Source organism: Crotalus tigris, unplaced genomic scaffold (genome assembly GCF_016545835.1).
Source record: "Crotalus tigris isolate CLP2741 ecotype Arizona unplaced genomic scaffold, ASM1654583v1 scf7180000023636.1099087, whole genome shotgun sequence".
Lineage (NCBI taxonomy): Eukaryota > Metazoa > Chordata > Lepidosauria > Squamata > Viperidae > Crotalus > Crotalus tigris.
This window is the reverse complement of record NW_024100093.1, coordinates 936,088-963,512: the sequence shown is the minus strand read 5'-3', so window position 1 is coordinate 963,512 and position 27,425 is coordinate 936,088. Positions and strand designations below refer to the sequence as shown.

Sequence of the window (27,425 nt, the reverse complement as noted above, 5' to 3'; positions counted from 1 at the left end):
ACAAGATAAAACCACCAGGCAAAATCCACAATATAAGAGGGTTCACAAGGCAAGAAAAGTCCAGAGTTCCCAAGGCATGATCCAAGTCAAGGCACAGTGTCAATCAAAGCAAGACAAGAATCACAATGACCAGGAAACACGCAGCTAGGAAATGAACATGTTGTTCCCAGCATCGCCTCTGCTGTGCTAATTAACCAGTTTCTGGTGCAGCCCATCAAGAAGGGTGAGACTCCCTCCTCGTGAGTAATTGGGCTGACTTTAGCTGCTCCTGTCTTTTCTCTGCCCTATGTGTTCTCAGATCAGGTTCAGAAGGCAGTTCCTCATCACTGACCAGCTGCAGCTACGTACTTCCCACCTCCCTCCCCTCCCCCCCACCCAAAGCCTCAGGGCTGTCCTGCTGCAACTGTGTTTCAGCCAAATCAGATGGCTGCTTGGAGCTATTGACCAACTCCCCTCTAGACATGCCTGGAACTGATTCATTCTCCTCTGAGATGACATCTGGAGAGGAATCTGGGAAAGCATCTGGGGGAGTCATCACAGTGGATCCTATCATGTGGAACATTGTGCCCCTTGAAGTGAGATCTTAGCCTTCTGTAGGGATCTTAAAACCCAGGTGTGCCAATTGGCTTGGGGTTCTGATGGGGATGCATCACTCTAGAGATGGTTAATGGATTGAGGTAAGACTCTGCCTCCAAGATTTGTACTTTGCTCCCTTCCTTGCCATCTTTGTTAATGTTAATATTTATCATCTTAATATTTATATGTTTTATCTTGTTTTTACTTGGTTGTAAGCCATCTAGTATTGCATCTAGGCGAGGCTGGCAGCATATACATTTAATAATAAATAATTTTTTTTTAAAAAAAAATCACAAGCCGTTTTGTAAATGGCTGAGATGGCCCCTTCCTGGAACAAGGACTTGTTCAAGAAAGCCTCTCAGCTTGCTGGAGCTAGAATCTCATTCAAATGTGAGAATTTAGTAAGAATGTACAGGTGGAAGGCAAAACATGGGTGGCTATGATGTGCAAAAGAAAGAGCAGGGTGCCAACTGACTCAGGGTTGCATAGGACAGATTGGAAGCAGGGTTGAATGATAAAAAGAAATTACAATGTAACATATCCGTATGCAATCTGTATTGGATTAGATGCTACATACTTATGCTCCTGTGGCTACAATCTCATACTATTGTACATTACTTTTCATGCTGAGAGCTGGAAAAACTGCATTATTTTTTTAATGAGTGTCTTCTCGACTCGAGCATTACTGACTCAATGGAAGCGTGAAAATCTCAGTCCAATTTGATGTGCTGCATGTTCACCTACTTTTGAGTACACCTTTTTCCTGGGTTTAGAGCTTTTTGTGTATGTGAGGCATTTTGGGGGATAGCTTTTTTCCTTCTTTTGTAACTTATAGCACAGCAGAAAGGGCATGCATATTGTACTGAGTTGATATATATCTGCTAATTAACAAATTTAGACTTCGCTGGCCTATGGATGTCTGCATTATAAAAAGAATGCACCAAAAGAGACATTATTGATGGAGAATAAAATGTGGGTTTTTTTTTCACTTTTCTTTCTTAACGCCTTCTTTCCAGCCCTATTAAATGGAACGTATTTTGCCTCTGCTTCATATGATGTTTGCTAATTATCAATCAATCTGAGAAGAGAGTGGTTTAATGCAAAAATCAGGTCATACTATGCAAGGGGAAGGCGTGATTTTCCCCCATACACAAAGTCCTCAACTACAACCATTTGTTTAGCGACTGTTCAAAATTATGATGGCACTGAAAAAAAGTGACTTACCTGTTATTTATGTGTGAAGCCCTCACACTTCTGACTCTTTTAGTATCCTCACTGTTACGTGATTGTAATTTGAGAGCTTGGCAATCAGCATGTGTTTACAATGGTTATAGCAGCCACGTGATTGCCATTTGCCAACTTTCTCATCCAGCTTCTAACAAACAAACTCAATGGGGGGAGCTAGATTCACTTAATGACCAAAATGTTGTAAAATCGGGCACAGTCACATGATGACTGACTTAATATCTGTATTGCTAAGTGACGGAGGTTTCAGCCACAACTGTGGGTATAAGTTGAGGACTACCTTTAAAGTTCCTGGAATGAAAAATGTCTTCGTGAATTCTGTCTCTAAATGACAGATTGCTTACTCTAGTCACTTTTTCAGCCTTCTCAAGATGATCTAATTTACCTTTTCTGCTTATAAAAACAAGCATCTTCTAGAACAGAGGTCCCCAACCTTTTGGGAACCAGGGACCGGTTCCGTGGAGGAAGGTTTTTCCACAGACCGGGGAGTGTGTGGTTTTGTGTGCTGCCTGCATCCCATGGATGCGGCTTTGCTTGTTTGTGCGGACCGATTGCTGGCATCGGTCCATGGACCAGGAGTTGGGGACCCCTGTTCTAGAAGAAAGGACAGACTGAGTCATAGAAATATGGGTCATTATTGTAAATAATTACTCATTAAGAGATCTGTAGAAGCTCTCGGCTTACACAACAGTCCTGTGAAGTTGGATTTAGCGAGGAGGACAGTCCAATACCCGAATTATTATTTTTCTTCTCTGGTTTGATTATGTACAGTTTTTGTTGCAATCCATTGCCTTACCCTATACTTCATTACTCTAAAATCTTTTCGATAAGCACCATTGAACAGATTACATTGGAAAGCACAGCCAGCTTCTTTTATATGAAATATTACACATTTTACCCATATCTGTAAATAATGCTAATTTCTATAGTCTGATGAGCCGCACAATCAGTGGCCTCCATGGTGATGTTAGCTGTTTTAACGATATGTTAAAACATTTTCACTTGAGAGATTCACCATGTTGGGGGTAGAGGGGATTGTTTCTCAGGGAAGAAGAGTTTGGGAAGGATGCCAGGAATAAGGGCTGTAGCTCTTAACATGCTGAATGAATCAAACTTCTTGGAGAATGAAGCTTATTTAAGAAGTATTTATATTATTAGTTGATAAAAATTAGCCACTACTAGACGATATGACTGCTTCAGTGATGCTAGAATTCACTAGGATGCTTTAATGTAGATTCCTTATTCCTCTCTAATCTGGATTCTTTTAGACAGCAGTCTCCAACCTTTCTGGCATCAGGGACTGGTTTTGGAGCAAAATTTGTCTTCCAAAGACCGGTGGGGGGGATGTTTTCCCAGTTCCTAACAGGCCACAAACCAGTACTGATTTGCAGCCTGAGGGTTGGGGTCCCTTGCTCTAGACACTGGCTTATGGCCCATAGTCCCAATCTCAATGAACATGGCTAATAACTGGGGATTGTATTATAGATAATGTAGACAAGAACCGATTAGATGGAGCTAAAGTATAAAGGACTAGTTATTGCATAGAATAGAACAGAATAGAATAGAATAACAGAGTTGGAAGGGACCTTGGAGGTCTTCTAGTCCAACCTCCTCTTCAGGCAGGAAATCCTGTACCTTTTCAGATAAATGGTTGTCCAATCTCTTCTTAAAAATTTTCAGTGTTGGAGCATTCACAACTTCTGGAGGAAAGTTGTTCCAGTGATTAATTGTTCTAACTGTCAGAAAATTTCTGTTTAGTTCTAGGTTGCTTTTCCCCTTGATTAGTTTCCATCCATTAATCTTGTCCTGCCTTCAGGTACTTTGGAGAATAGCTTGGCTCCCTCTTCTTTGTGGTAACTCCTGAGATATTGGAACACTGTTATCATGTCACCCCTAGTACTTATTTTCATTATTTTCATTAGCCTCCAATCCCCTAATCATGTTTGATGCTCTTCTATGCACTCTTTCTAGAGTCTCAATATCTTTTTTATATTGTGGTGACCAAAACTGGATGCAGTATTCCAAGTGTGGCCTTACCAAGGCATTATAAAGTGGTATTAACACTTCACATGATCTTGATTCTATCCCTCTGTTAATGCAGCCTTGCACTGTGTTGGCTTTTTTGGCAGCTGCGGCACACTGCTGGCTCATATTTAAGTGATTGTCCACTAGGATTCCAAGATTTGTCTCACAGTTACTACTATTGAGCGAGGTACCGCCTATACTGTACCTGTGCATTTGGTTTTTCTTGCCTAAATGTAGAACCTTATTTTTTTCACCATTGCATTTCATTTTGCCCAATGTTCAAGTCTGTCAAGATCCTTCTGTATGTTAAGCCTACTGTATTTTCTGGAGTATTGGCTATTCCTGCCAGCTCTGCAAATTTGATGAGTTCCCCATCTATGCCCTTATCCAAATCATTGATGAAGATGTTGAAGAGTACTGGGCCTAAAACAGAGCCTTGGTGTACCCCACTGCATACTTTCCTCCATGTAGATGCAGTTCCATTGAGGATTACACGTTGAGTGCGGTTGGTCAGCCATCTACGAATCCATCTGGTGGTGATGCTGTCTAACCCACATTTTTTAATCTTATCAAGTAGTAGGTTGTGATCTACTTTATCAAATGCCTTACTGAAATCCAAGTAAATTATATCCACTGTATTTTTCTAGTCCACTAATTTTCTCACCTTGTCTATGCATTGTGATCTGTTTTGACAAACCCATGTTGGCTTTTGGTTATGACTTTGTTTGCCTCTAGGTGTTCACTGATTCTTAAATTCCTTAATGCTTAATTTCCATATATAAGAAGCTAGTATGCTCAGAAGATAGGCTGTTCTATTGCATATTGGATCATGAGTTCATATATTGTATGCATGTAATATAATGTAACAAGCTCTGAGTTGCTTGATTGTGAGATGGGCGGGATATAAATTTAATAAATAATAATATAATGTAATATAATGTAATACACACACATATTCAATATGTTAATTTCAATCATGTATACAGATTACTTACAAAAAATATACATGACTTTAGTGCAGGTACGTGTCCCTAATTTTTCAAAAGTTTTATGTAATTCCTATCAACAGTGCTTAAACTATGATGGAGTTTAATTATATATGAATAGAAAGAATGGATATTGCTGCAGTAGGAGATTGGGAAGGAATTAATGAGCCCATTAATAAAGATAAGGAGCTTGAAGTTTCCCAAATAGTATGAACTACCACCTCTAGCAGATTCCATGAACCATGGCAACTAGTGGTGGGAGTTGTCCAATAACATCTGAAGTGCAACTCAGTCCCCAGTTATGATCTAAAAAGCTTAAGAAACGTTGGCCATTTTAATTGTTTCTCCTGGACCGTATCTTTTGCCCATGAATGGGAGGCCAAAGCAAGGGCATTGTATTCTAGCTAACATCTCACATAATGGATGAAGTCTAGAAGTCTTTGTATTTTCTGAAGCGCGTCAACTGTTCTACAATGGTGGATTTCCCTATTTTGATTCAATGGAAGAGTTGGCCTTGTGTGCAAGAAGATGCGATGTCAAAAACATGTCCACTTTATGCATGTTTTTCTCCTGCCTTTTGTGTTATGGAGAAAATAATCTTATTTGGAGCATTTCATTATTTACATTGTAGCATAGCTGTGGTCTATTGCTTATTTTCTTTCAGGTACCTGTTGAAAGCTTTCCATAAGTGGCCAAAATAAAACAAAAAACTCGTGACCATGAATATGTAATATTTTGCCATGTATATAATTTTATATGTTCACTTTAGCACTTATTACCAGCTTTTGTCACTTGTCAATATTTTAATATTAAGACTATATTACAGTATCTAGGACAACCTGATATGGACTGTAAAAACTGACCACTAAGTGCCAACAAAGAAATACTGTAGCAAAACTCTTGATTTATTTATTTTTTTTTGCAACTTAGATCTAGAAACCTTAATACTTAATGCAAGAAAACATCTTGCCCTATTCCAGAAAGCTGTCAGTTAGCACCATGTGTATGTATTGATTAATCCGTCACAATCAGGTTGTGCCTATTTCAAATATATAATGGCAAAATTTACACACAATCATTGATGTACTTTTAGCTGCATATTTGGTATGGTTAATGTATTTCGATGAGACCATAAAATGAAGAATTTAAGGGGAGAGGAAATTCACTGTTGATTCCCCCTTTTTAAATTACCAAGATGTCCCATCAATGTGAAGCTTCCTTTCCAACAATACTTGTTTCTTGCAGCAACTCTCTCCCACCTTCTGTTTAAACAAATGTATTAAACTGTAACTGCAAATTAAGCTGTAAACAAATAGCCAGGGTCATGAAAACCAGGAAAAGGTTTTGGTTGATTTATTATAAGGTATCACTTGTGTACAGAACACTCACCTTTTTAATGTCACTCAATTCGTTGATACTCTATACAGTGTTCAGAATTATTTAAATAAAAAAGGTTATAAAACAAGAAGCACAAACTAGAAAGAAAAACAGTGATCTTCTACATGTGGACTCACAACTGTAAAATCCCTGCTCTAGGAAGCCTACATCCCATCTGGATGTTTTTTTGTTTGAGGGTGAGCATTGCTCAGTTCTCTGGAGGGGAAAGATGCTGTTCCAGGGGGCAGATGTTGTATCAGAGAAAGTGCATCTCCTGGATCACATCAGATCACCTTACTTAAAGGATGGAACCTGGAATAGGCCAACCCTTTTATCTACTGAACTGATGGAGAATTGGAAAATCAATACCTCCCTGGTTTCTAGCAATTCTAATCATGGAGCAGTTTCATCTGATTTAAATATTTAAAATGTGGTTAGGTTTATCTTTTGGGAAAGGTAAGGCATAGTCTTTTGATATGGTCAAAACTGCTGTCTTCTTTAATTTTGTTGTGTCATTTGTTCACAGTATGTCCAACACCACTCCCTCCCACACACATTAAACAAACTTCATATATTATACAAATGAGCTCAGGAACAATCTCTGAATTTCTTAGACTGTAAGTGAAACTATTTTAATTTGCATTTTTTTCTGGGGCTCCACAGAAGGAAAAATGTCTAGAATGATAAGCAGTTCCAAAGTTTTAGATTAATGTTGGCCCAAATGAACAAGAAAATAGCTTATTTGTCAAGACGTTTTGTGGGGTTTTATTTATTTATGGTACATTTCATAAAATGTCTTTTCTATTATAAGGAATCAGTTGTTTGCAGTAATCGGGCCCAGTCCAGTGAAAACAATCTGTAATTAAGTGGAATTTCTAAATATAAAAAATGTTTTGGGCGTAACTCTCATAGAAAGCAATAAGTTCACTTCTAGTAATTATTAGAATACGTTAATTACATTTTACCATAATGATAGAGGTGGTGTTTCTTTCATCTCACCTCTTCACAGTAATTATAGCCGAGAGAAAAATTGCAGCAAAGAATAAACTATTTTTACCATCATACTTTATATTTCTGTCCTTTCTGTTGAGTCAAAGAAATCAGATTTGCATATCACATTAAACTATGTTTTTTGTTAGCCTTCCGAGGTAGTCCAGACAAGCATCGCAGCCAGGATAATTAGCTACAGTGGGGCAAAAAAGTATTTAGTCAGCCACCAATTGTGCAAGTTCTCCCACTTAAAAAGATGAGAGAGGCCTGTAATTGTCATCATAGGTAGACCTCAACTATGAGAGACAAAATGAGAAAACAAATCCAGACAATCACATTGTCTGATTTGGAAAGAATTTATTTGCAAATTATGGTGGAAAATAAGTATTTGATCAATATCAAAAGTTCATCTCAATACTTGGTTATATATCCTTTGTTGGCAATGACAGAGGTCAGACGTTTTCTGTAAGTCTTCACAAGGTTGGCACACACTGTTGCTGGTATGTTGGCCCATTCCTCCATGCAGATCTCCTCTAGAGCAGTGATGTTTTGGGTTTCGCTGGGCAACACGGACTTTCAACTCCCTCCAAAGGTTTTCTATGGGGTTGAGATCTGGAGACTGGCTAGGCCACTCCAGGACCTTGAAATGCTTCTTATGAAGCCACTCCTTTGTTGCCCGGGCGATGTGTTTGGGATCATTGCCATGCTGATAGACCCAGCTATGTTTCATCTTCAATGCCCTTGCTGATGGAAGGAGGTTTGCACTCAAAATCTCACGATACATGGCCCCATTCATTCTTTCCTGTACACAGATCAGTCATCCTGGTCCCTTTGCAGAAAAACAGCCCCAAAGCATGATGTTGCCACCCCCATGCTTCACAGTAGGTATGGTGTTCTTCGGATGCAACTCAGCATTCTCTCTCCTCCAAACATGAGTTGTGTTTCTACCAAATAGTTGTACTTTGATTTCATCTGACCATAGGACATTCTCCCAATCCTCTTCTGGATCATCCAAATGCTCTCTAGCAAACTTCAGACGGGCCCGGACGTGTACTGGCTTAAGCAGGGGGACACATCTGGCACTGCAGGATCTGAGTCCCTGCCGGCGTAGTGTGTTACTGACGGTTGTGTTTGTTACATTGGTCCCAGCGCTCTGCAGGTCATTCACTAGGTCTCCCCATGTGGTTCTGGGATTTTTGATCACCGTTTTTGTGATCATGTTGACCACACGGGATGAGATCTTGCGTGGAGCCCCAGATCGAGGGAGATTATCCGTGGTCTTGTATATCTTCCATTTTCTAATTATTGCTCCCACAGTTGATTTCTTCACACCAAGCTGCTTGCCTATTGCAGATTCAGTCTTCCCAGCCTGGTGCAGGTCTACAATTTTGTTTCTGGTGTCCTTTGACAGCTCTTTGGTCTTCACCATAGTGGAGTTTGGAGTGTGACTGTTTGAGATTGTGGACAGGTGTCTTTTATACTGATAACCAGTTCAAACAGGTGCCATTAATACAGGTAATGAGTGGAGGACAGAGGAGCCTCTTAAAGAAGAAGTTACAGGTCTGTGAGAACCAGAAATCTTGCTTGTTTGCAGGTGACCAAATACTTATTTTCCACCATAATTTGCAAATAAATTCTTTCCAAATCAGACAATGTGATTGTCTGGATTTGTTTTCTCATTTTGGTTCTCATAGTTGAGGTCTACCTATGATGACAATTACAGGCCTCTCTCATCTTTTTAAGTGGGAGAACTTGCACAATTGGTGGCTGACTAAATACTTTTTTGCCCCATTGTATATCTTTCTCAGTTATATTAACAGAATTTTGCAAGCCTGAAAGTACCCCTCCTGACTTTCACTTTTACTCTTCCAAAAACTAGGGGAGGGGTCCATTGAGACACTTTCTCGCCACCCCTCCTTCTTCAGAGTCAGATTTCATTATTAGACTGTTGTCTTCCTCCTGTCTCCCACATACCATTAGTTTCTTTAACTGCAGCTTAAGTCACAAGGAAAGCCACTAAACCAGCAATGTGCAGCTTCCTTTTGCTCCTTCCAGACTCAATGGGGCATACAGGCAAGCAAAGATAATACATAACCAGACTTTCCAGATTCTGTTTCTGTATCTCAGTAAAGTACAGTTCAGCTTTCCTGCAGAGGCAGCAGCTTTTATCTGGTCTACCCTGTAGAATTGAGAGCGTGACTTTTGAGATTCAGAAATATGGCTGGTTCTATCATTACAACCCCTCAAAGCCCTGTGTTGAAAAAAAAAAAATGCTCTCACACAGGTTTCTTAGTGTGGAATAGCCCAGTTTTTATAATCATGAAAAAGTTATTAGGAATATCTGCATCTAAAACAGTATGGCAGAATTATCAGAATCCAGAAAATTTATTACAGCCTTCAAGTCATATGATTGGAGTATCTTAAAATATGTACCATATGAATAAAATCTCTATACTGGCAATGTTATACAAATACTTCCAGCAAATCATGTTTCACCATTTATAGGGCACAGATTCTTGATTCAGTCCATGTATTGTATGTGGTTTAAAACAAACATTTCTTTGGAATGTCAGACAAAAAAATACTATGTGACTTTTACCTGACAATAAAGTTGAGTAGTACCTCAAGTTGGGACTTGAATTGTTTGGGTTTTTTTGTTGGCAGAAGCTTCATTTTACTCTGGATGTACAAAGTTTGTTAGAATAACAACCTGGGAACAGAAATAGGTCTTGGCTCCTGCTGTAGACAAATGGCTGTATTGGGGCACAAGCAGATCTAAGCCCCAGGCTTCAAATGCTAAACTGCAACTCTCATAAAAAAAACATCTAGTATGGGGATGCATGAAAATGATGCATACTATAGAGAAAAAGTGAGGGGGAAGAATTTTATTGCTGTCTCTTACAAGAAGCAGAGCATGTGAAATCAGATTATGAGCTGTTTATGATGATGAAACAAAAATACTTTCTCTAACAGCATAGTTTAACAGTGGATTTCAATTCCACAAGCTGCTGCAAAGTTACTCACTTCTCTGTCATTTAGGCATGTAGTATTAAAAACCTTTGGATTAAATCTTTTTTTAATGTACAACAGTAGAAATGCTGTATTTTTCTAGTTCCTATATACTTTGGATTCCTGATTCATAAACATTCATGCATTTTCATGATTTGCCATAATTACACAGCAGGGAAATTTTTTTTTGAAAGGAGTACATGTATATCACACAAGAAGTGTTAAAGGCATGTACACATGAACACTCTTCTGCTGGTTATTATTTTGCCACATTTTGGCTTTTTATTTTTATAACCCAAACTGCTGCATTGAGACTTCAGATTTCGCAGTTTGTTTTAAAAGAAGTTAAGAATAACCTGACCTCTTCACATGCTAGAACCAGCTACATCACATATCAAAAAGAGGAAGGGAAGTCTGGTCTGAATGCTTAGTTAATTCCTGTATCATGTGAATAGAATCATATTAAATCACATTGGAGCTAAAATAATCTGTTTTTTAAAGGACACTTTGATCCAAAAGGATGTGGCCTTCAATTAAGAATAAATTTGCATCTCAGATTGCTAGTCTACATGGTTGTGCCTTTTTCTTAGAGTTTGAAACCTGAAATTAAGAACACATAATGCAAAATGTTACTGACTGGAGGTGATAGGAGCTTCCGGCAACAATAACATATTAATTTACACTCAAGTTATTTAAGAGGAAGTACTTTTATTAATCCTACTAGGACTGGGACCAAGATCTACTTAAATCCAAACCTATGTATTGAACTATGACTACAAATGTAGTTTTGTAGATGTCAGTTAAGTTTTCTAGCACTAACTTCAGCAAGATTAAAACTGCATCATTTTGTACCACAGAACAGGAAAGTGTGAATCAGGTTCTGATTTAAAAAAAAATATGACAATAGGTTATTCATTGCATTCCAGACAACAGTTAGGAGTAAACATTCAGTTCTGGAATGCAGATAATATACAAGAATCAATATGTTACATTTACAAAGCTGTTTGATAAAACAGTACATTTTTCCAGATTAAGTATGTAAAAAGGTATAAGTTGGTTTCACAATGACTTTTAGTATGATACTAAAATACACCGGTATTAAATCAAAAATATATATATTTACATGTATATAGTATAAACCTTAAATAGAAGAATGTACCTCCTGTAGGAAGTTTTAAGAGAAAACTGAGATTGGCCATTGTATAGTGTAATAAAACCATTTGGTCTTCACATTATGAAACTGCAGTAGTGTGACTAGTGTTCCTTTAGCTATTTTACAAATTACACATCAAATTAAAATTTTTCCTTAAGTGGTGGCTTTAATTCCACTGTATTTTAGTTTATTTAAGCCCACTCCAAGCAGCTCAGGACATTCAACTTGCTCTTGTGCAATTTCGTTGCATTTCCACATTAGGCTGTAATTCATCTCTTCCGAGATCACACTATCATGCTTGTATTCTGGGTGGTTTGCAACAAATTCTCGCATCCATCTAGCAGCTGTCATTAATTCGCCTAAGGGAGACATCATAGGGTATGCATTAAAATTATTTTAATTACCTCCCCATATGAAAATATAGCTTTCCATTTACTTTTTTTTAAGTTTAGCCTTCATTAAAAGGTTAAATTTCCATATTACATACAAATAGTATTCAAGAGTACTATTTGTAGAAGGAGCTAAAGCATTAGTTTACCATACTATATATATTATAAACTCAATGAATTCAATACGTTTTCCACCACAGATCTGTCAATGAAAACAATAACAAATAATTCTGAGTATTACCTATACTCGGAAGAAACAGTTTGTAAAGGTATTATTTTTATAAAAAATAATAAATTAATGGACAAAAAATAAAATAAAGGACAAAATAATAAAACAATGGACAAAATGTCAATAAAGTTATCATTAACCTTTTAGGGGAAAATCAAGTATTTATTTGTAAATAGGAGCTGATATACAAGAAATGGAATAAATTAAACCGTATAAATACATAAACTCCAGGCTTGGGGCTTTAGATATTATATATCTAGAGCACCATTTTTTTCCTACTTGACAACCCGTATACAGGTAATCCCTGACTTACGAACACAATTGAGCCCAACATTTCTATTGCTAAGCGAAACAGTTGTTAAGTGAATTTTGTCCCATTTTATGACCTTGTCACAATTTTGAATCACAGCAGTTTTTAAATTATTAACACGGTTATTAAGTGAATCTGGCTTCCTTGCTAATTTTGCTTGTCAGAAGTTTGTAAATATCACCCTGGGACACTGCAGCCATCATAAATATGAACCATTTACCAAGCAGCTAAATTTTGATCACGTGACCACGGAGATGCTGCAACGGTCGCTGATGTGTGAAAAAAAAATGGTCATAAGTCACTTTTTTTCCAGTGCCGTTGTAACTTCGAACGATCACTAAACGAATGGTTGTAACTCGAGGACTACCCATATAATATCCAATGTCTATTCATACCTGATGCTCTCTTTTTTATTAGTTTCAGATAGTTTAGAATGCTGCATCTTGTATCCACGTCCACTTCCATGTTTTCAAGGTAAGAGTTCAAAATTGGAATTAATCCTGGAAATACTCCTTCCTGGAAAAGTTAAACCATTGTTGAAATAAAGTTGCTAAAATATTTATTTTTCCACTCAAATATTATAATAAACTCTTGTGTTTTGATATGGCACAAGAGCGCCCTCTACGCCGGTAGGCCTATAAAAGAGGTTATGCTTTTCATTGACTGTGCATTTTAAATAATGATTTTTCTATATAATACTTAAATACTAAGGTATAATTAGAGAAATATAATGTGTCTTTTTTACTGAATAGTAGTAATAGCAGGGTCCAGGGAAGCTTAGGTCAGCTGCTGGGTAATTTTCTGGCTGGCTACTAGGCATCAGAAAGGAAGCAAAGCAACAACTAGTCTCTCAAAAGAATCTGCTTTTCACTTATTCTCATTGTATAAAATAGTGAGACTAGTATTAAACAGGAAGGTACAAGAAGAGGGAACATTTACATAACAATTATCTAACCTGCAGCTCAAATAATCACTGTCAATCATCTCTGCAAAAAACTATGAACATGCTCTATAAGTCAATAACTTGTTCAAGCAGGTAATAAGTCATTAGAGTAATGAGGCAGCTTTTAAATTTATATACAGTAATAAACCAAAGAGAACTGGAATACAAAATATTCAGCATAAAGACCTGTTCAAAACAGAAACTAAGCATGTTTGAGTTATGTTCAGATCTATTTATTTCTAACCTCTTATGCTGGTATAGAATTTGGACACTTTTAGGAAGGCTTTTCTGCAGGCCTGATAATGTAATAGGAAATGCAGAATTGCCTGTTGGGATCAGTCCAGTAATTTGTGATTGGAGGAGAGATTAGGTCCAGCTTCCAGGAAAGCATTTCTGGAATTCCTGTTCAACTGTTTCAATTTTAGTGTCTGAACATAGGCACATGTGCTCTTGGTAGAACATATTATTGTATCTCCCTATCAGCAGCAAAGTGGAATATCAGGGTAAGTATGCCTTATGTGACAGCACCTGAATATTACAAAAATATTAGAAAATGGTGAAAGATGAATAATGAGATTACTGTAGCCGAAATCTGAAATGTTAAACCAGTCCCTTTATATATTAAAATCTAAAATTCTCTGCTAGATTTCACTTCAAGCTTTATTGAGGTCCAACATAGAGAACAACGAAGGGCAGCTAAACTGTTGCTATTGTTTTATTTGGAATATTTCCTCTGTACAACGGTGTTTAACATTTTGTGAACCTTTATGAATTTTCAATATTTCTTCATAAATATGACCTAAAACATGATCCGTTTTCCACATAAGTCCTAGAACTAGATAAAAACTCCAGTTAAACAAAAACCTTATATTGTTCATTTATTTCTGAGGAAAATGAGCCAAAGCTACATATTTGTGTGGGGATAGTATGGCATCTCTAGAATTATTAGTTCATTTGAAGGAGAAATCAGAGCCAGATGTTTTTAATCAGATGTCAGTGTGGGAAGTCCTGCCGTTACAGTATTTCAAGAATAAAATTCTTGAATTTTAAAATCTGATCTTCACAATAAAAGTTTGTGGGAAGTATGGCATGGCTGGAACAAAGGAAATTTTTGAAGTCCTCTGATAATACGTTCCCCCAAAAGTCAGACCTACCCCGAAAATAAGCCCTAGCTTGATTTTTGAGGGTGGGCCTAATATAAGCCCTACCCCAAAAATAAGCCCTAGTTTTGGAGCGAGGCACATACCTAAAAATCAAGCTAGGGCAGGAGGGGTAGTAGAGTTGCCTCAGGTGCACCGCACCCGCTTACCTTAGGACTGCTGCAGCCAGGACTCCCACACCCGAATACCTGTCGTGCTGCTGCCTGAGTTCTTCTGTGGCCACTTGCATGGCACATCGCACTGCTGCAGTCACTCGGTGCAGCGAGCAGCGCAGCCTCTTCCTGTGAGCGGTGGCAGCGGTGCGATGAGCCTCGTAGTGCAAGTGGTGGTAGCAGTGCAATGAGCCTCGTGGCATGAATGACACAATGAGCTTCATGGCCTGATACACCACATGGCAGGCAGCTACTCATGTGGCAGCAAGATGGGTCGGGGTGTGGGAGCCCTGGCTGTGGCGGTCCTGAGGTAAGACATCCCCCCAAAATAAGACCTAGTGCCTCTTTTGGGGGAAAAAAAATAAGACTGGATCTTATTTTGGGGGAAACACAGTAGTTGTAGATGATCACCAGTCTGAAAAAGTTTACAAAACTGTTTGTATTAGTTGAAAATTCAAAAGGGTTCACAAACTTTCTAGTTGTTTTTCTGTGCGGTTTTTTTTCTCTAGTTCATTTGTATTCTTTTTTTCTCAACCATTTCCTTTTAATATCTAGACTTCATAGACTTAAAAGAATGTGTAAGTGTATACAGCTGTATTACTACCCTCTAGGTTCCAGAGTAGTCTTTTAAAATTATTCCTTCCTGTCTCACTTCATTTCTGAAATTAACATGTTAAAATAATAATTAGTTCAAGATGTCTTAAAGACCAAATCAAGAGAAGTAATTTTCTTTTGATTGTTATCCTCAGTTAAGGGAAGATCAAAATCGGAATTTATACTTGCTTGCTTTTGATCACAACCCTGGTTCTTAATCTAACTCTTTATCAAACCAATAAAATATGACAAACTGCATGAATAGTTGACCTTACCTTTCCATTAATGATTGTATCTATGCTCATTAATGTATATTCTTCTACATCTGTTTCTGTACCATTTTGAGTTGCACCACACCCATCCACTATTGCATTGCCACCTTTAAAAAAAGAATTAGATTGAATGAAGGGTTCAAAACATCCAAAGAAACCAATTTGTTTTCCATTTGTTTTATACTCAAATGTAATAAAATCAACCTGAAAATAAACAGCATACCTTTAGAAATGTCTTTTCTAAAATAAAACATGCCCTGCCGGACAGCATCTCGTTTCTGAGCTACTTTCATGTTTTCATCCACCTAAGAAAGGGGGGGGGGGAGGAAAATGTTACACTGGGGTTCTTGCTAAAATGGTAATAAATGTCATTAACTTTCTAGTCAGAAGACTTTAGAAATTGCACTTTAGAATAGATTTTCACTAGTGATTATGCAACAATTTGCATAATTACTAAACATGATTATGTAAAACAAAAATGAACCCTAAGAATTCTGATTACAATTGGAGTTCTAATGCAGTATTGGTCTTATGGAATGACTGCTATCTATCTTCAAACATGCTATCTTATCTTAACTATGATTTTTCCATGTACCTAAACTCTTGAAATAATTTAGTCAACTTTCAACTATTCCCTCACTAAATTAGGGAATAGCTGAAATGGTAACCAAGAAAATGCCATTTTATTTTATCTTAATTTACTGATATTTACCGAGGCATATCTTAACTGTTATAGATGCTTTTGTAGGATCGAATATGGGTCGGTCACTTGAACCAGAGGCGTAGTCTTCTGAGCTTTCAGACACATGCTGCAGCCCCATCCTCAGGGTACCATCTTCTCTACCAGAATGTGTGCTTTGAGCTATTCTATGCATATTTATGGTTGTGCATGACTTTTTATTATTGCTTGGGGTGTTGATGGTCAGTTATTAAGTCATGGGCTGTTATTTCCTTGTGCTATCAAATCCAAAAGCTCGGAAGACTAAACCTCTGATTCCGTTGACCAACCCGGATTGGATCCTGCAATATTATCCTGGGACATGTATATTTGCCTTCATTCATATGATGCTTTTGTTGATTGTATTGTAAAATGCTTTAAGACCTACTGATTTGGCAGTACAGAAGAATAAATAAATATTACACAAACACTCTTACCTTGGACAAAGGAATGAGAAAATCTAATTTATATGAGAGAATGACTCGAGTTAATAGTACAACAAACACAACGTATGCTGAGTTTTCAAAGTCTGTTAATTGGACCTAGAAATTAAAAAGTATTTTTTAGAATTGTTGAGGTATGTATATTATATATATCCCAAATATATACAGAAAGATTCCATCATAGATTCTGATTAAGATATCAGACTTAGAATCTTTTGTTAAATATTATCAATATTACAGTATACCTTTTTTGTGCAAGTTTTCCTAAAATAGGATTCCAGAAACCAACTAATGGTATGGTTATTCTTGTGTAGAATTCTATTGTTACATGTTCTCTTTTGAGAATTCCAATATTGCCAATTATCACCAATATTAATTTCTGATACAGACAAAAGAATACTTGCAAGTGTAAATCAGTATTTTAAAATGTTATTTCAGAACTAATGCAACATTACACAGAAGAATGTAATTAAGGAATGATATGGAATTTGTGATTCTTTCTGATTTGATTACAATTTAGTTGAAACTAAGACTATCCCAAGCTTAAAAACTGTGACAGGCAATCATTGTTTGTAGCGATGGTAAATTGCATAACTTATCAAGATACTTAAATGTGTATCACAAAAATGTCAAAATAGAAAGCATGAGCAGAAAGACACAAATGTACTAAAGTATGTACTAGAGTTTTCATTCATAACACAATCTGCTGAGCATGTTTAGTTCTTACCTCCATTGGTCTGAACTCAACTCTCCATCCAATATCTGAATTTGGAGGAGGAGGCTTAAATCTCATAGTCTGCCAATTTGTTGACTGAATATTCTACAGGAGACAAAACAGGTATTATTAGGCTATAACTTCTACGCGCTCATCACAGCAAGTAAAACCTTAAAACTTTTGAGAACGCATGATAAAACAATAAGCTGCAAAACTGCCTCAATTGCACTAGAGCATGAAAGAAACTTTGTATTGAAAATATTTAGAATACTATACAGATAGTCTTTGAGTTACGACTGCTACTGGGACTGCTTCGTTGTAACCCAAGATGCTCGGGTTGTTAAGTGGGAAGTGGAGGGAATCCCTGCAAAGAGGCGCAATGTAGGCCGTGCACAGATTTGGGGAGGAAGGTGCCGCAGTGCGGCGCAAGCTCAGGAAGTCCAAGGGATGGAGGATGTGGGATGCGTGCCAATGCAGGGAGGATTTACTGGAGCAACTCATAGCCTTCCGGCTGGCTTCCACATTATCTTTGCTTGTGGGAAGCTGACAGGGAAGGTTGCAAGTTGTGATCATGTAATGGCTGGATGCCACAACCACAAGCTTCCTGCCAAGCACCTAAATCATGATCATTGTGAGGGTGGTGAAACAGCCAGGAGTGGTCTTAAGTGCCACTTATTCAGTACTGTTACAACTTTGAACAGTTGCTGAACAAGTAGTCAGTAAGTGAGGGCTATCTTTATATATTCTCAGGTTTTGTTTGCTTTTATTAGGTGAGATATAAATGCATACTATCTATATTGATAGAAACTGGACCATGCCAACCGTGTCTAATCATAGACTGAGCAGAAATAACAGGAGGATTCTGTACTTATTCATTTGTTTTTGATTTTCCACTACTGATACTTAATTAGAATTTAGTAGTCCTGGGCAGATCAGTGTTTTCAGCAAGTATACAGTTTTCATCCTCCCCCCCCCCCTTCATTTTCATATGGAGCCAACTCATATCATACTCCCTAAATCACACACTGACCTATGCTCTAAAAACTGAGTATTACGCTTTTTGTCACATTACCAATATGAATAATTTAAACACAGAATTTGTATCTGTGTTCATATATGCAATGAAATACATACTTACAAGTTGTCATTTAAGAAATACTGAAGAAACACATAAGCAGCAAATAATTATTTGGTATAACTAAGTGCTACTGTAGTTTTGATCCTTTTTATTAGAAAATAAATGGTATATTAAATAAACTATGACAACTTTTAATATAAACTAGTATAACAATATAACCTCAAAATGGTCAGATTCATTTGCATCATCCAGATGTATTTTTTCTTCAAACAGTGTCAAAGGGTCACGAATAAATAAGTGAGCAATGTGTTGTGCCAAAAGATGATCAATGCCTACAAAACCAAGAAATTGAGATATCCATTGTTAAAAAGCAAGCGACTTTATTAAATATAATGTGCACATTTATTTGCTTGCAGTAACTCAAAAGAGCTGAGGAGAGATGAAACAGTCACCACAAACACATGAATGAAATATTTTGAGTTTGATAGGAAATATGATAGCTGACTCATTCTTTCAATCAAGAATGAAACTGCTTCCAAGATGAGAGATCACTGCAGAAAATTAACTAATATATCTAATGCTGCTTTGTGTTATACTTCAAGAACAGCTTGCTTAAATTAATCACAAGTAGTCCTTTTTAAGGATTGTGTCCAATTAAGGAGGGGAAAAAGACAAAGGCATGGAGCCTCATTGTCACACTGATTTAAATACTTACCCTCTTTTACTAGATGCTCATAGATTTCTTTATCTATTGTCAAATCAATGTCATTGTACTTTTCACCGCATTCTGAGAGATAACTGTCTATGGAATCGTATCTGGATTTATTGATTCTGAAACGGTTGTTCTTCAATGGCTATGTAATTTAAGAAGAAAAATGTCTAGTACCTATTGTCATTATCTGCAAGAGATACTATAACACTGAGTCATTGTAGCATTGTAACCAAATGAAAACATATTTTTCAATAATTTAACTATATATTCATATATAGACACACACACACACACACACACACGTTTGTATGTATGTATAATTAAAAAATAAAGAAAGAGGTGGGAGTGTTTAACTATAATTAACAAACATTATCAAATGATTAAATGATACAAAACCATAATGCAAAAAGAAAAAAGTAAAGAGAAGGAGATGATAAACCTCTTCAATGAAAGAAAATCTTAAACAATCTAACAAGTGAGATGTGGATCAATTGCCATGCTAGAAAAGGTTACAGATATAGTTAGAATAATGAAACATGGGAGGCAAGTGACAAAATTCAACCAAATCTGGGTGAATTTTACTAGTTTTATCTCCTGCTATTGGCAATAATATAATATACATGGTAAATATGAATATCAACATGCATAATACTTTTTATGTCATACTCAGAACCCAAGATTTGAAATCTGATGTACACAAATGCTGTACACAAAACAGCACCTAAAAATCTGATCTAAATGTTTTTTCTCAGAATACATAAAGCTGAAACAGTTTTCATATCTCTGTACTCTAATTTCTCAATTTTGATGACCTAATCTAATCAACCTTATCTATCTTAGAAGGTAAGCAAGGTTTGACTTTGGTATTCATTACAGGAATACCAGGACTGTCAATTAGGGTGGAAAGCCAAAATGTATTTCAAACGTAGGCACTGGGAAAACATTTCCATTATTATTGCCAGGAAAAGTAGATTTAAAAATGTCTTCACTTTCTACATTCTAACAATTTAAAGAAGAAAAAAAATACTTAATGAGCAAAAAGCTTAAAAATTAATAAGGAAAGTTTTCAAGCACTCAGGAATGAAATATAAGTTTAGGAAGAGAGATTTTTGTGCAACAACATGGATAGCTTGGCTAACCACTCTTGCAAGCTCTTAACTGCTTTTCTCATAAATGTCTCTCTCTTTAGAACAGTGTTTCTCAACCTTGACAATTTTAAGGCATGTGGACTTCAACTCCCAGAATTCTGGGAGTTGAAGTCCACATGCCTTAAAATTGTCAAGGTTGAGAAACACTGCTTTAGAAAAACAAAATACACCCCCCCCCCCATGCAAAGAGAACGTTATTCCTTAGATAATTTCAGTCGCTATATATTTCTATTTTTCATTTCTCTTGCTCAATCCAGTTTGAAGACAAGATTACATCACATATATATTTCTGCACACTTATTTGATAATTTTTTGACAAAAAAGAATTGTATTAGTGACTCTGCCTCTGCAAAATTAAAAGAAATACCAGACGAATGTAAAACACATGACTTTTTTATAAAGATCATACTAAGGAAACAAATGAAGCATTTTTAATAAACAGGTTTGCAACTCTGTAATCAATACATACTAGAGAAACAACTGATCTATGTATTAAAACTCACATACCTCTAGACCCCTCTCCTCTCTTGTTCTGTCATCTACTGATGCAGATATAATTCCCCAACGGCAATCAATATCTGTCACATAGCCTCTGTAAAAAGGAGCTGCAGCACTTAAAGCCATCTAAAAGAATATTTGAGAGAATGTAATGTAACAAATTATCCACGCAGTACCACATAAAGCTAAGCAAGTATGATCTTGAAATACAAACAAGATGCTCTGTTTATCTTCATCAAATTGCCATTATTTACAATTGTACGAATTGTTTTACTAGCCAAGCAGACTCCATTTGCACTCTGTTCTTTTTATTTATGTGTGCTCAAAAACAGTATCTTAGAGATGCCTATAGAAGTGGTTCAATTAAGAATATTTGCTATGTCCCCAATTCTATTTAACAAGCATTCATCTAATATTTCTTATATGTTGTACAGTGGGCATCATCTGAACTTATATTTATTTTGAACATCCAAAGCTACTGGTCTTTTTAAAATTATGTTCAATTGATACTCCCATTCATGCATTATGGAAAAAGAGATAGCTCAAAGTCAATATGACAAGTCCCCCTTCAATCCCAACATAGTGCATACTTCAAGTTTGAGGAATGTAAAAACTATGTATCTGTAAGAACTACAAAAGTAAGTTTTTAGACTTAGGCAAGAAAAATTAAACACACAGGTACAGAATAGGTGGTACCTGGCTCAATAGCAGTAACTGGGAGAGGGATTTAGGAATCTTAGTGGACAACCAATTAAGTAGTGAGCCAGCAGTGTTAAAAAAAAAATCCAATGCAGTCCTAGGTTGCATCAACAGAGGGACAGTATCAAAGTCACGTGAAATGTTACTACCGCTTTATAATGCCTTGGTAAGACCACATTTGGAATATTGCCTCCAGCTTTAGTCACCACGGTTAAAAAAAGGCGTTAAGACTCTAAGAAGGCTGTAGAAAAGAGCAACAAAGATGAGTAGGGAGCTGGAGGCTAAAATATAATGAATGGCTGCAGGAGCTGGGTATGTCTAGTCTTAATAAAGAGAAGAACTGGGGTGACATAATAGCAGTTTTCCAATATTTGAGGGGCTGTCACAGAGAAAAGGGGGACAACCAATTCTCCAAAGCACCTGAGGGTAGGATAAGAGGCACCGGATGGAAACCTATCAAGAAGAGATCCAACCCAGAACTAAGGAGGAATTTCTTCAGTTAGAACATTTAATCAGCAAATAGTTTGCTTCCAGAAGTTGTGGGTGCTCCAACACTGGAAGTTTTATAGAGACTGGACCGCCATTTGTCTGGAATGGTATAGACCAGCGGTTCTCAACCTATGGGTCACGACCCCATTTGGGGTCGAACGACCATTTTACGGGGGTCGCCAAACAACGCGATCCGCCATTTCCCCCCCTCAGGGGGCGCCGCCACGCATGTGCCGCGCGCATGGGGGCGCCGCCGCGCATGCGCCGCGCGTCCGTGTGATGGGGGTTGCCGTCACACAAACGTTGAGGAACGCTGGTATAGACTCTCCTGTTTGAGCAGGAGGTTGGACTAGAAGAGCTCCAAGGTCCCTTCCAACTCTGATATTCTATATTCTTATGCGGACAGTACTTTGAGAATAAAATATTATGTCAAGGTAAAATGTGCTACATGGGCATGGCAACAAATATTGCACTACAAATACTGCTGTATTTTTTTTCCTCCAGCCCTAAGAAACAACTTGCAAACTTTTCTGATCTCTTTTATCCCTTCCATATAATTACCAATTATGGGAAATTTTAGCTTCCCTTACTGAACATAAACAATCTCCACTAATTTACAAATCTTATGTTGATTGTTTTGAGGGTTGAACAAGCTTTTAATCTTTTTTGAAACAGATTTTACAACAGCTTTTTAAAAACTGTTTTATGCTTGTACCTCCCATCATAAAATATGTCTCTGAATAAAAATGTGTGTACAATAATAAAATGATTTCACTCACCACAATGGGGCAGATGGTGGCTAGCTGATCATAAAGATATCTTGCTTCAAAAATGCTGCAGGCTTGGAATGTTACCTACAAAATAAATAAAAACCTACCATGATTTATGATAAAAGTGCATTGTCAATGTTATTGCACTTTCCAAAAATGATAAAATATGAGTTCACTGAATTTTGAGCTGCAAGATTATTTCTTTCCCATAGACATGGGATCATACCTATAGTGGGAATTAAGTCCCCTTTTTCCTCCTTGCAGAATCTTGTTGCCATTAGGCAGAACAAACACTATCATATGTATTCTTTGCTTTTCAACATTCTTCCATACTTCTCTTTGGAAAGAAAAATAAACACAGAAATTCCACCATTGCTTTTCCTTCTTCCCCCAAAACAAAAATCATTTCTACAGACTTACTCAAGAATTCAGTTCCCAATCACAAGTTGATTTATGATATTTTGAGTAAAGGTAGTGCTCAGCTTATGACAAATGGGACCAGATTTTCCATTTCTAAGCAAAGACACTTTTTTCCAGTGCTGCGATCATTTTGAATGGTCACTAAGCAAATGCTCGCAGGTTGAGGATTACTTGTATTGAAATGTAAAGAGCAAAATGTTGCTTTTTTAGCCATATATCGAACATTTTCACTTATATTGTATAAGACCTGTCTTACCTATGTCATTCCTTTTTCCTTTAACTCATCTAAGAATACAGACATTCATTCTTCACAGCAGGCACCTTATTCTTCCTCACCATAAATATCAGGATGTGTCATTTTTGTATCAATCTTTCACTTGAACATTTATTTTGCAATTTTGATGTGTCCTTCTAAATACCTCTGCGCTCCTCATGACCTTTTTATTTTGCTTTACATTGTGTGGCGCTCTACTTTTCTTTCATTTCATCTCTTTACATTTAATTCCTTAATTGTTTTATCTATTTGCTTTGTTGGTACCTTATTTTGCAATTCACTGCCTTCAGATGTTTAAGAATTCAGTCACTCATACTATTCAATGTAATTTTTCGAGTCTTCTTTCCTGTGTTATTTTTTTTTTTCATCTCTTTTCTTATGACTGAATTTTAGTGATTTCTGACTTTCCTTCCTTGTGTGTCTATTAGATGATAAACTTGCATCTTGTATTATTTGCTATCTACTACTGATTTATCACTTGCTTACAAAACATTAACAATTACCACAGCTTGCCATGAAGCTTGAATTAAGTTATTATTTCTGGAAAGGAGAAAAAAAGTGCATAACTGTGCAATGAGCAGCCGGGAAAAATACATACATGTAATATATAAAATCTGGCTACCGAATATGTATCTGTTATGAAAACAATACAAAACCAAAAGAGAGCAGTTAAAAAAAAAAACTTAACAGTGTACTTATTTCAGTGAGTTTACCTGAAGGCAACAATTGCCCATGCCAAATCCCATGGCATCCATATATACATGATCGGGCTTAGCTGCTCTTGCTGCTTCACCATCATCACTAGGAAATGTTTCTATAAACGGTGATGGAGTATTCTTGTCCTTAAATACTGCATAAGACATTTGACAAGAGGTTAAGCTCCTTGCTCAATTTTTAATTTATTTTTTAACAGTTAATTGCTTTTTTTCTACTTACTTGGTACATTTATAACTACTTTTTCGCCTCTTCTACGTCGAATATTTCTCGTTAAAGTACTAAAAAAAAATATTGGGAGATGTCTCAAAACAAACATTTTTCAATTGTTTCAAAAGTTTTTAGATTAATATTTGGTTTATGGGTGAAATGTTTTTTGTTCTCAATTACCCCTTACTACACACTTTCCTAACCTGCTATGCCGATTAAAAATTATTATATTTGCATTCTAGTGAATTATTTGAAGCAACAACACTATCTTGGTACAGAGAAATGAGAAATAATGTCAGAATAGAGCTTACTTATTTATCTATACAGCAAGGTAACATTTATAGTAGTTGCTATAATAGTTGACAAGGAAAAGCAAGAAGAGAAAAAAAGAATAGGAAGCCTATTATACATCATAGTTCCAAAGAGGTTTCTTCACAACTAAAACAGGATTTCCTAACTGGGGCTTGTATGCATAACCAAACGTATTCTCAATTAACCAATTTGAAAGCATTCAGTTTTTGTTGCTGGTTGATACGTCATGAACAATTTATCTAGAGCCTTCCATTATGTCTGAACTTGGAATATTTGTTTATTTTTGTAAAACTTTTGTGTTCTGGCCATAAACACAAGGGAAAAAAAGTAGTCCTCATTTAAGTAACCACAATTGATACCGGCAGCTCTGTTAAGAGAAAAATCACCTGACTTGACCAGGTTTTCCTTTCCTCACTTCCTTGCCCTTTGGAATGCTTCACCCCAGAGCTGAGAAGGCAACTCAAAACTGACAAGACTAATCAGTTTCACACCTTGGGCTTTTAACAGAATTAATATTTGTGTTTATATTCAGAAATTGCTGGGTGTTTTTTTTTCTTTTTTGCTCTTGTTTAAGCAATTTTTCTGCTCTGCTAGAGGGAACAAAAAATAAAAACCAAGCAATTTCTGTATGCAATTTGTCCTGTGCCTGATCTGCTCCCCCTCCACCTCACAGACTAGAGCTTAGAAAGAAATTATAAGAGAGTAAGCAGGTACAAACTGCGGAATACACTGGACATTGTTCCTGGTCAGCCTTCAGAAAGATTGCCTTAGCCAGTGAAGTTCCTGATCAGCCTTGATAAAGCAGCTGCCTCTCTAGACTTAAGGAAAATTGCCTTTGTTGGGTTTCTAGATATGCCTTACATTGGCTGGACACATCTGTCACAGCTGCAGTGAAAGGGAAAGGTAATTGGACTAGACACAGTGGGGCAGGCCTCCCATGGATGGGTGGGTGGAGGGGAGAGAGGAGGCCAAGGTGGTTGAGGCCTTCTAGCCCATGATGGGGAAGGAAGTGCAGTGTTACTGCAATTGTAAGGGTCATATTTTGATCACATGACTGCAGAAGCGCTGCAATGGTTGGAACTTTGGATAGAGGTTGTAAGTCCCTTACTTCAGTACCATCATAATTTTGAACGGTTGCTAAATAAACAGTTGTAAATTGAAGATTACTTATTGAGGTTTTGAGCACATAAAACAAAGTGCTCATCTTACAAAATGGAAATCCTCAATTCTCAAAAAATTTATAAATATATACAGCATATAAATTCTCACCTGCCACAAAAAGCCTATAATTCTAAATAGTCTCCACAGATCAAAAATATACGCAACGAAGTTCATGGACAACCTACAACTATATAAAATTAGATCTCCCCAAAAAAAATCACAGAAAGCAGACAATGCAAGAATATACACAAATCAGAAACTCAATGGCCAATTCCTTTATGTGTGCCTTCATGCACATTTAAATTGATACACAGAAAGAACAACCTTCTCTATCACACATAAAACATATAGCAAGCAGTAGATAAAAATAAAACTAAAAACCTTATTCAAAATGTTAAATGATCTCAAATACAATGTCTAAGATTATGGAGAAGTGCAGACACAAAGGCAAGCTACCTCTGAATCTCTTCTAAAATAGCATTGCCTGCAGAATTAATGTTATAAAGGATGGTACTTTTGGCAGCCTACTAAAAGCATTGATAAAACTAAAATACTATCTATAGAAAGAGTAACTACATTCAACATGAGTGGTGAACCTCACACCAAATTTAAATTTGGAATATTATTATTATAAATTAGCATATATTACATCATCTACATTTAGAGTATATCTGTATTCCTATTCAAAGCATACTTACCTAAACCTGGGATGATTGTTTATAGCCTCATCTGGGAAGAAAAGAGACTTTGAGGCTCCCGTCTCAATAGGTGTTGGATGATATGCTGGTATCGTAAATCCTGGACAACCTAATCTATAAATTCCAATCAAATTGTGATAATTTAGGATCTCTAGTTGATAAAGATTTATTTAGTAAAGTTATATTAGAAGTATTCCAGAACAAAAGTAAAACCAAAGTTTATTAAGATTAGTACTTATGTGTTTGGCACAACTCTTCTATAGACACTAATCAAAAAGGTTACAGGCAGTGGTGGGATTCAAATACCTGAACAACCGGTTCTCATATTTGATGCAGGCCTGAGCCTCCGATGCCTAGAACGGACTTCTGGAAGTGGCATCATGCACTTCCGGTGGGCTGTTCTAGGCCTGGGAGACCTACTCCAGGCCTTTGATGCCTAGAACGCACTTCCGAAAGTGGTATTCACAGACTTCCGGTGGGCCGTTCTAGGCCTGGGAGGACTGCTCCAGGACCCCAATGCCTTCTCCAGGACTCTGAGGCCTAGAAAGAACTTCCGGAAGTGGTATCCATGCATTTCCGGTGGACTGTTCTAGGCCTGTGAGGCCTCCTCCAGGCCTCCGAGGCCTAGACTGGACGACTGAAAGCCAGCCGGTTCTCCAAATTAAGGTAAATTTAGCTACCGGTTCTCCTGAACCAGTGCGAACCGGCTGAATGCCACCACTGGTTACAGGTAATATGTAAACCAATTAAAATAGGTTAGTCTTGTTTCTGCCAAAAAACTGATCCAAAACAGATAAGAAATTTACCAAACATACTTTAAGTAGAAAGAAGCTTTCTAGTGCAGTGGTTCTCAACTTTTTCTTCATCATGGGCTCCCTTTAAAGACCTTTTTTGACCCTAGACCATGCCCTCCCAGGGATTTATGGACCACAGATTGAGAACCACTGTTCTACTGT

General features: G+C 37.0%; 1 protein-coding gene across 1 annotated transcript in view; it reads right to left on the bottom strand.

The window, feature by feature from the left end:
• Nucleotides 1–9,484: 9,484 nt before the first annotated feature.
• GCLC (glutamate-cysteine ligase catalytic subunit) overlaps nt 9,485–27,425 on the bottom strand; it is a 33,920-nt gene continuing 15,979 nt past the window's right edge. Inside the window, exons 4-16 of the mRNA XM_039320328.1 lie at nt 26,470–26,583; nt 24,311–24,369; nt 24,088–24,224; nt 22,690–22,764; nt 20,732–20,848; nt 19,080–19,218; nt 18,584–18,696; nt 17,299–17,391; nt 16,566–16,670; nt 15,634–15,715; nt 15,414–15,517; nt 12,685–12,805; nt 9,485–11,720 (exon numbers count right to left, since the gene is read on the bottom strand). Of these exons, the coding sequence (XP_039176262.1) occupies nt 11,515–11,720; nt 12,685–12,805; nt 15,414–15,517; nt 15,634–15,715; nt 16,566–16,670; nt 17,299–17,391; nt 18,584–18,696; nt 19,080–19,218; nt 20,732–20,848; nt 22,690–22,764; nt 24,088–24,224; nt 24,311–24,369; nt 26,470–26,583 (1,465 nt within the window). The 3' untranslated portion in view covers nt 9,485–11,514. The remainder of the gene's footprint in view (nt 11,721–12,684; nt 12,806–15,413; nt 15,518–15,633; nt 15,716–16,565; nt 16,671–17,298; nt 17,392–18,583; nt 18,697–19,079; nt 19,219–20,731; nt 20,849–22,689; nt 22,765–24,087; nt 24,225–24,310; nt 24,370–26,469; nt 26,584–27,425) is intronic.